The sequence below is a fragment of the Neophocaena asiaeorientalis genome, unplaced genomic scaffold (assembly GCF_003031525.2).
Source record: "Neophocaena asiaeorientalis asiaeorientalis breed wild unplaced genomic scaffold, Neophocaena_asiaeorientalis_V1.1 scaffold96, whole genome shotgun sequence".
Lineage (NCBI taxonomy): Eukaryota > Metazoa > Chordata > Mammalia > Artiodactyla > Phocoenidae > Neophocaena > Neophocaena asiaeorientalis.
The window spans coordinates 2,920-12,197 of record NW_020175831.1 but is presented as its reverse complement, the minus strand read 5'-3'; the positions used below and the strand labels follow the sequence as shown (position 1 = coordinate 12,197).

General features: G+C 43.5%; 1 protein-coding gene across 2 annotated transcripts in view; it reads left to right on the top strand.

The window, feature by feature from the left end:
* Positions 1–9,055, top strand: part of SLC25A12 (solute carrier family 25 member 12) — a 113,569-nt gene extending 104,514 nt beyond the window's left edge. For both annotated transcript variants that reach the window (XM_024732911.1, XM_024732910.1), the window contains exons 14-18: positions 1,657–1,797; positions 3,634–3,772; positions 6,297–6,455; positions 6,565–6,655; positions 7,952–9,055. In XM_024732911.1, the coding sequence (XP_024588679.1) occupies positions 1,657–1,797; positions 3,634–3,772; positions 6,297–6,455; positions 6,565–6,655; positions 7,952–8,150 (729 nt within the window). In that variant the 3' untranslated portion in view covers positions 8,151–9,055. The remainder of the gene's footprint in view (positions 1–1,656; positions 1,798–3,633; positions 3,773–6,296; positions 6,456–6,564; positions 6,656–7,951) is intronic.
* Positions 9,056–9,278: the final 223 nt, after the last annotated feature.

Sequence of the window (9,278 nt, the reverse complement as noted above, 5' to 3'; positions counted from 1 at the left end):
CGGGCTCAGTAGCCATGGCTCACGGGCCTAGCCGCTCTGCGGCATGTGGGATCTTCCCAGACCGGGGCACAAACCCGCGTCCCCTGCATCGGCTGGCGGACTCTCAACCACTGCGCCACCAGGGAAGCCCCATTGTTTTATTAATTTTTATAAATTTATTTTATTTATTTTTGGCTGCGTTGGGTTTTCATTGCCACACATGGGCTTTCTCTAGTTGCGGTGAGCATGGGCTGCTCTTCGTTGTGGTGCACAGGCTTCTCATTGCGGTGGTTTCTCTTGTTGTGCACAGGCTCCGGAAGCGCAGGCTCAGCGGCCATGGCTCACGGACCCAGCCGCTCCACGGCATATGGGATCTTCCCGGACCAGGGCACGAACCTGCGTCCCCTGCATCAGCAGGCGGACTCTCAATCACTGCGCCACCAGGGAAGCCCGGCAGGTGGATTCTTAACCACTCTGCCACCAGGGAAGCCCCTGCTTGTGAGTTCTATGGGTGTTGTTTGTAGTCCACCCATACCTGTGGAATTAGAATCACCAGTGAGGTACCTGTTTCCTGTTTCACACGTGACATGCTATTACAGTGAAGTTATGATTATATAATGTAATATGATTATACGAATGTGGTTCTGATTATATAATGTAAACAGCTACACTTGAGATGAAGATGTGGAAATGGGATTTTTTTCAATTCATGAATGGAGATGTATATATATATTTTTAAATTTTTATTTATTTTTATATATCCATATGTACACACATACACATAAACACTTTTTTCCTTTCTCACAGAAACCAAAAAAGGAGTTGGTAGCAGTTTTGTTACACATTTCCCCACCACCACTAGTTAACAGATTTCAGGTGCAAATACACTTTCATTAGCCAAATTCAATTATCTCTGTCAGTCACCCACCACTAGAGAGTGTGGAGTGTGGCTTTGATTTGCCCTGTCGTTCTCATGGCAACTAGATGTTCCATTTTCCAGCTCTGTCTTTGAACAGTGTTTCTGGATTGGTCTTGAAATGATACTGCAATTGTCCTTCCAAATTATCTTCTTTTGTGTGGGTGTAGTTGTAGATCTGTCTCAGAGTTTTGTTCAGGATAGTACATTTTAGAATTTGAACTAGAGGAGACTTTCCCCTTTGACTTAAGCCACCTCTGTGGGGCAGAAACACCTCTGTGTTAATTGCTCTGCAGTCCAGTGAAGCAGAAGCAGGTGGTCGAGCTAAGGAGAATGCTTGCTAAGAAGAGGAAAGAAACTGTTGTAGATCCGAATTTTAGCTCCAGCGTGGTAAAAGATACCAATCAATCTTCTACCATCTCTTTCCCTTTCATTGGCTCTCGTGCTGCCACATCTGGCTTCACTTTTGTTTTCCAAATGAGTTTATTAGTTTTGCCATTTTGCATATGGCCGGGTTAACCCTGGAAAGACTGCTCTGGGAAACACTCTTGACATTTCAAATAGAAACAAAGCTTGAGACAGAGTTTCGGGCCATCCCTGTGAGCCCCTCCAGCATAGGCCAAAGCATCGGACTCTCATTCCCCCCGTGAAGAGGGAAGCGTAAAGTGGTACAATGTGGAGGCATCTCTGGATTTTTCTTGCCTGTACTTCCGGTGGGGCTGATTTGGAAATCTGCTCTATCTCTCCTTTCTTGCCTGCAGGCTGGTGGCTCTCAGGTCATCTTTACTAACCCTCTGGAGATAGTCAAGATTCGCCTGCAGGTAGCTGGAGAGATCACCACAGGACCCAGGGTCAGTGCCCTGAATGTGCTCCGGGACCTGGGACTCTTTGGTCTGTATAAGGTGAGTAGATTCCCTTGGGTTATCTCAGTAGAGAGGTTGTAATGTACTCAATAGAAATGTGAAAAAATGTGGAACCAGACTTCTCCCCCGCCAAATGGAAAAGGAATCTTGTCCAGCAGGGTGGTCCCTGGAGTAGAAAATCAAACAAAAAGGAAAAACCAGGACACTTCTATTAGAGGCATTGGGATATACAAACACGCTCTCCTGTTGTCATCTTCAGGCATTTATGAAGCTGCCAGCAGGGAGGCCAGCCCTGCAGACCAGCTGGCTGCAGGCTCACAGCCTTTTATTTGACGGTGGGTTTGGGAAGTTTCTTTGGTGTTCTTTTTGGGCTGGTTTAGGACTTCAAAATAGTCTTAGGTTTATTTTGAGTCTGCGTTATCTCTATTGTTATCTTCCCAGTAGGAGCTTCTCTTTGTCTTAATAATTTGACCACAGTGAAACAGTAGTAGAGTTTGGTAGGATTCAGGTCTTTAAGAAGTTAAGTGGTGGGATTTGTCAATAATGAATTCCATTTAAAAACACAAAACCAAACCAAACCAGGGTGTACTGTACTGTACTTTAGCAAAACGCCAGTCAACAGATTCCTTCCCCACAGGTGTACTTACTCCCATCATTACACATCAGATGTAATGGAGCAGAAGCTATTATTTTTCTTAAACAAGGAAGAATATTTCTTTCTATTCTTTTGCCTGGTATAAAAGGGGTATACGTAAATTTAGCTTTTATAGACAACTGTGTTTCCACAGCATCTGATTTATTTATAGATCCATCACAGTAGAAATGTGTAAATTGGCTTCTGTAGCTACAAATTGGAAATTAGAAATTCTCTAGATTAGAATCACACAGCTACAAGGCTCTTAGGAGACCAGTAAACCAATGATGCCTATCCTGAGAGTTTTGTACATATTCCCTCCCCTCCGCCCCCAACTTCCATCCTTTTTGGAATTCCCTTTGAGAGCTGATTTTATTAAAGTTGTTTCTCTCTGTATCATCTTTCAGAGAGTCCCAGGAATTTTTTTTTTTAATGTTTGAGTTTGTCTTTTAAAAACAGAGCCATCGGGGAAACAAGTACCAAAGATGGAGTTTTTGCCTGGCTAGCTAAAGCCTGGGGAGTAGAATAGTGGGGTTGAGGAAGGTGTTCATTGCGACCTCAGTCACTGAGACAAGCTGTACCTGGCTGGATTTCTACTCCCAGGGAAATTTCCTGCTAAAATATTTTGTCTGGGTTTCCCCCGTCCTCTGCTATTTAGGACATGGGGAATGAGGAGGGAAGATTGGTGGTTTCTTTTTCCCCTTCCCTAAAATAGTCACTTTCCTTTTCCACTGCTCCTGTCCATAGCTTCTTACCTGGTACTTCAGGGACTCAAAGCTGAGGTGGGTTGAATTGGTAATTTGTTAGTTTTGGGGGCTGCCTTTGCTGGTTGCTTTGAAATCAAGCTATTAATATTGGGTTTCTAAGTCTGTTCCCACCCACACGCCCTCCCCCTGGCACTCACCAAAGCCAAACAGAACAAGCAGCCTAGAGATTTGAGCATTGAATTTTTATTAACCTTAAAATCTGAATCTATACTGGAAATGCCAGAAAATTCTTAGTTGTCAGAATACCATCATTACCCAGTTAACTAACTCTAGGACTCCTGGGTCCACCAGTGTTTCTCAAACTTTGAGCCGTGTCTCTCTACTTCCCTGTGCCCGGCTGGTTCTTCCGTTTCCCTTCCACATCAGTCCCAAAGCTGTTTGAGGGACATCTCAGGCTTGTCACCCTGGATCCCTGGTGGGCATTCACACCTTGTTTACACAACTGTTTTGCACTGTTTCCTCACTGTGTGACAGGGTGCCAAAGCGTGCTTCCTCCGAGACATTCCCTTCTCTGCAATCTATTTTCCTGTTTATGCTCACTGCAAACTACTTCTGGCTGATGAAAACGGACACGTGGGAGGTATATATCTCCTTGCAGCTGGAGCCATGGCAGGTAACTACAATTTTTTTTCAAACCAAAAGAGTCCCCGCCTCCCCCTACATTCTCTTTAAGAAGTACAGAATCTGTATGTGCTTCCCCCCTTTATTTCTGGAAAGGTTATTGTTTGTATCTGACTTAGTTTAAATATGATCGATTTTTCTCCTTTGCGAGGTGTGCTGTAATTCTGATGAGAGTTAATTACATTTGCATAATGTGGATAAACAGCTTAATGCAGCTTAGCAACTTAGAGCCAAATTAGCTCTGCCCATCTCAATTGGGCTTTCATCAGTAACATGTTCCTTAGCCTCCTCTACCCCTGAAACCTTGGGTGCAGCCAAGCTAAGCATTAAGGTGGAAAAATTCTTCATCAAACCAGTTGCTTTGTTGTACCTCACCCTGACACACAGGTCTAAGCATGCTCTCACTTTCTAATTCTGTATATTGGAATCAACACGATTTGGCTCAAAATCGAGTTTGCTTCAGGAAGCTGTTCCTGTTCCTTCTGCCATCGTCCTCATCAGACCAAAGTGAGCCGTACTTCCCCAGCACACACCTTGTACTCCGTTGGCATCTCTTCTCTGTCGCTTAACACTTTTTGTCTTTTATTAATGGTTCTTTGCATAAGTTTTACCCCCTGTACTGGACTGGAAGCTCCTTGAGGGTAGGGGTTTCATTCTTGCCTTCCCTACGTGGCCAACATAGTAATAATAGGAGCTCAGTAAATGTTAACGGAACGAATGAAAATCCTCATCTGGTCTAAGATACCGGATTTAAGCACAGAAGAGATTCCATCTGAAAGAGGAGCCCAACAAGTGCAGGAAGGTACTAAGACACTTCCTCCTGATCTCATGCGCCAGCCTTCCTCTTGAGCTGTGAGGGAGCTGACTCGGGATGGAAGGGGAGGACCAGGCGTCCTTTGTTGCACCAGCCCTCGGATGTGACAGAAGAAGGAAAGGGCGCATGTTTGCTCCCCGTTACAGCTGGTCAGGGAGAGAAACGGGCAAGGTGAATGAGCACAAGCCCAGGGCTGTCCCCAGGTGCTTAGGGTGGCTCTTACCACTTGGCTCCTGGCACTGCTCTGTGGCTCACTGGGCACCTTCTCCTCTGGTTTGCTGGCTAAGCACAGCAGGATAGCCCAAGCACTCCCTGGAGTGTGGTGTGTGGCAGGAGCCCTTGCTTCCAGGGATGTCGGGTGGGCATGTTACTCTTCTCATCCACAATGATAGGGAATGACTTGTGATGATCAAGAAACTCTCCCAGGGAGCCTTGAGCCCTTATTTGGGACAGTCACTTGCAGTTATAAGTTGAAAGCCAGTAAAGCTGCCTGCTCAGTCTTGGCACCGAGTGTTCATCCAATTCCTTTTGGGTGTTCACCAAAGCCTCCCCATTTTAAGTGAGGGCCAGCAAATCTTCCCCCTAGTCTTTTCTCTCTGCTGTCCAGGCAGCAGCAAAGAACAGTCTTATCATGGACAGGCGTTTTGCCAGTGGTTGACGGAACCAAGTAAACATTTTCATGGAACTGTCAGCACCAGCTTCTTGCCCACAGACATTCGATGTCAGTTTTCAGAATGAGAGATGAATTGTTCTAATTTTTACCTGTAAAGCTTTGCTGGCAGGCACTGAGAACATTCAGAATTCAGAACATTCCAAAGGCGGCAGTTTACCTAGTTCTGTCTGAACAATGTAGAGGGCTCTGCGGGGGGATTCCCCGCCAGAGTCACGGCCCCATCTGCCTAGTGACCATTCGGTGATATTCAGGCCAAATTGAATTTCTTCCCCCTGAGGAAGATTATCTTGCTCCTTTGTTCCCTGTTTTGTTTTATAAGTGAAAGGTGTGGTTGTGAAATCCATCTCGTGTGTCCTGCTGCTGCTGAATCTTAACATGGCCCCGGGGAGCTGGGGCACAGGGGACGGATGACAAGGCCTTTTCATGATCAGTTCCCTTACGTTCCTTAACTGCCTGCCTGGCCTCCTCTGCTTTAGTTGTAATGACTTCTGTCATGTAAGCATGTCTGAAAAGGGCACAGTGAGCTCTAAAGTTAGCCCCTCAAACGGGTGAGTGGATATATGAGTGCTGATATTCACCTTGCACAGTAAGGTGACAGGAATCAGCAAAAAACACTACAGCTTGGTATCAGATATATTTAGCAGCTCATTAAATTGTCATTATCCTCATTTCTTCTATTATGTATGAAAATACTGTATCTTATTTAAGAAAAGAAAGGAGGTAAAATAATTGAAACCTAAAGAACACTTGGGGATTGTCCTAGTAATATTGCTGCATTTTTCTCCTCTCACAGTTCTTCGGGATCATGCAATATAGAGTGATTTTCCTAATTCAGAAAGAAAAAAAAAGAGCTTTGCCCTGACCCCATTGAAGTAGCTAATAGGCTTATAGATCCTTTTTCCATTAGCACCCAGGTATCTATTTAAGAAGCTTCTAGTTAAAGCTGCTAATTGTATTGTTAGTTTTAGCAGTATGTCTCTCCTTTGTTAAGGCACTTTGGATGAATTAAATGTGCCTTTCTCCCGAAAGGTGTGCCTGCCGCTTCTCTGGTGACCCCTGCTGATGTCATCAAGACAAGACTGCAGGTGGCCGCCCGCGCTGGCCAAACGACCTACAGTGGTGTCATCGACTGTTTCAGGAAGATACTCCGGGAAGAAGGGCCCTCTGCATTTTGGAAAGGGACTGCAGGTAGGGGCTGGGGCCATGTGGAAAGGCTGGCATTGGGGTCCTGGTCCCATTACTGGTTGTCTTTGCCGTAGTCATCCTGCTGTTAACTGCCCCAGTCTTTCTCTTTCAGCTCGAGTGTTTCGATCCTCTCCCCAGTTTGGTGTTACTTTGGTCACCTATGAACTTCTCCAGCGGTGGTTTTACATTGATTTTGGAGGCCTGTAAGTGCAGCTTTTCAACTCCCTTATAAAGAAAGCACCAAAACCCAAAACAGGTCTTTGTTCAGCCTACTAAGGCAGTTTTGGAACAGAAACTGACAGGACAGAGGATCCTGCAGGACCAACACATTTAAAACAGACAGTGGACTTGAGAAGCTTCAGTGTCGGAGGAGTAAGACCTTGGCAGGGTGACATCATACAAGTATTAAGCAGTTACTTGGGGAAAGTTTAGGGAGGCAGCAAATTAAAATGTAACGTGAATAACTGTCTTCTACGTGTAGGCAGATACTGAGCTTCATGGATTTAGCTCCTTATTTGGATTTTATTATATATGGCCTTTTCTCCAGAAGTAATATAAATTTGTATTAGTTACACTTCTGTAAACTTTCTAAGACTCAGTCAAGCCCTTTCACACCCCCAAGATTTCATTATTCACCATAATTTATTATTAGATAGGTATAGACATTCTTAGAACTGATTTACTGCAAAAAAAAAAAAAAAAATTCAAAGAGAGGTTATGCCCATGGACAAAATCACTGGTGACATTTAGGCCAGAAATTGGGCCTTTTGAAGCTTAGTACTTGAAGCTTGTGCTGTGGACAAGAGGAATCACTTGAATTTGCTGGCGAAGGTTTTACCCAAAGGAAGCAATTACCAGCTTTTCAGCAGAAGATCAAATTCTGTATCTGAGTCTTTTCCTCATAAACCTGTGAACCCCTTTCCTGCTCAGAAGCCAAGTAGGGAATTAGCTGTTGAACCAAGAATTAGAGGGACTTAACACAAAGAAAGTAAGAACAGCAGTCTCACGATTCCAGGCTTTTCTATACTTTTACATCCTGGAAAAGTAAGAATTATATCTATTTCTCTTTAAGTAATTTTAGTAATAACCTTCGTGAGTCTATTACCTTAAAAGTTAGCTTTTAAAATTATGTCAAAATAAAAGATGTACATTTTCTATGATTAATTTATGCTTAGTGTAAAAATATTGGGAAAACAGAAAAAAGAGAAAATCATCCGTATTCCTACTTCCCAGAGTGGTGATGTTTGAGTGTATTTTTTCTGGTCTCTTTTCTGTGGATCTATATATGTATATGAAATTGAGGCCATTTCTCTTAATCAAATACGTGAATGTGTTGCTTTCAAAGTAGCTATAAATAATGACTAATGCAGCATAAATGACAAGGAACTCATTGGACAGACACTCTTCTTTGAGGCACGTGGGTCAGATTGAAAGTGTTCAGTAGTTTTCCATCTTTATCAGTCTCGAGCCCACTAACCATTGGCTTTCCCTATCAACAGCAAACCCTCTGGCTCAGAACCAACACCTAAGTCGCGCATCGCAGACCTTCCTCCTGCCAATCCCGACCACATCGGCGGATACAGACTCGCCACAGCCACTTTTGCTGGCATTGAAAACAAGTTTGGCCTTTATCTCCCCAAATTTAAACCTCCTAGTGTTGCTGTGGCTCAGCCAAAGGTGGCGGCGGCAGCTCAGTGATGAGACAACCATCGAGTGCGGCAAAGTGGCGCCCTAGAGAGAGAGGCCTAGGAGAGCAGCCCCGTAACGCATCCAGTCAGCTGCATGGTGCTGACTGAGCTGAGGGGTCAAACTATTCTTTCTATATGACATATACATATATTTGTTTATAAACTAATCATTTGCCCAGGAAAAAAAAAAATACAACGCAGTTTGAATCTTTAGTTTTATGTGTTGAAATGTTTTCTAAGCCTTGGCATGAGTTACTGTCCTAGACTGCTTCGCACAGCTTGCACTTATAGTGACTGTACATATTGTACATCTTTGTACAGAGACATCTTGGCACCTCATCCCGACAAATCACATTTATAGAATGTAATGCAGTTCTGAGTGGCTTGAAATGTACAGAATGTTTTGAAAGTGCTTTATTAAGAATTACACGAAAATAAATGTATTAAAATTAAATTCATTCTCTTATTGGTGACTTACGGAAATAAAGCATTCAGTATTGGATGTATTTAATTCCTAGCTTGTTTTCCCTTCTGGAATAAAAAGGTATTTGCTGATAAGAGGCATAATGAGACAAAGTACTGAGACCATTGAAGAAGAGACCCTTTGGAACAGATGCATGCCAGTGGATGCCGGAGGACCAGGTTAATGACTTGTGTGTGTGCTGATATGTTTCTATTTATATTTCACGTGTGTATAGATTCTCCTCTGTTCATCAATCAAAAGGCATTTCCTAGACAGCTCCTCTCCTGCCAGTGTGCATATGGAAACAGGGATGTCTCCAGCATTACTGGCTTAGTTTTGCCTTCCTCTGACACAGCAAGGCAAGGGCCTAGCTTTCAAAAGAGTAAAGAATACTTTGGCAATTTTCATTCATATGGATATGATTCCAATCAAAAATAAAATGCACACCAAAACGTATGCATGGAGTTGGATTTTCCTTCATAAAGGTGCCGATAGTACTTTTTATTTTGATTCACTACCGATTCCCAATAACTAATGATCAGGTTTCCCTCTTTCCCACTTTTATAGGAAATCATTTGATTTGGAAAGGGCTGTGGTGGAGTGAGAGGAGTGCAGAAGAAAGAGAAAAGCTCTATCTCATAATTTGGTGGGGTCTAGGCTCTTCATTATGAATCC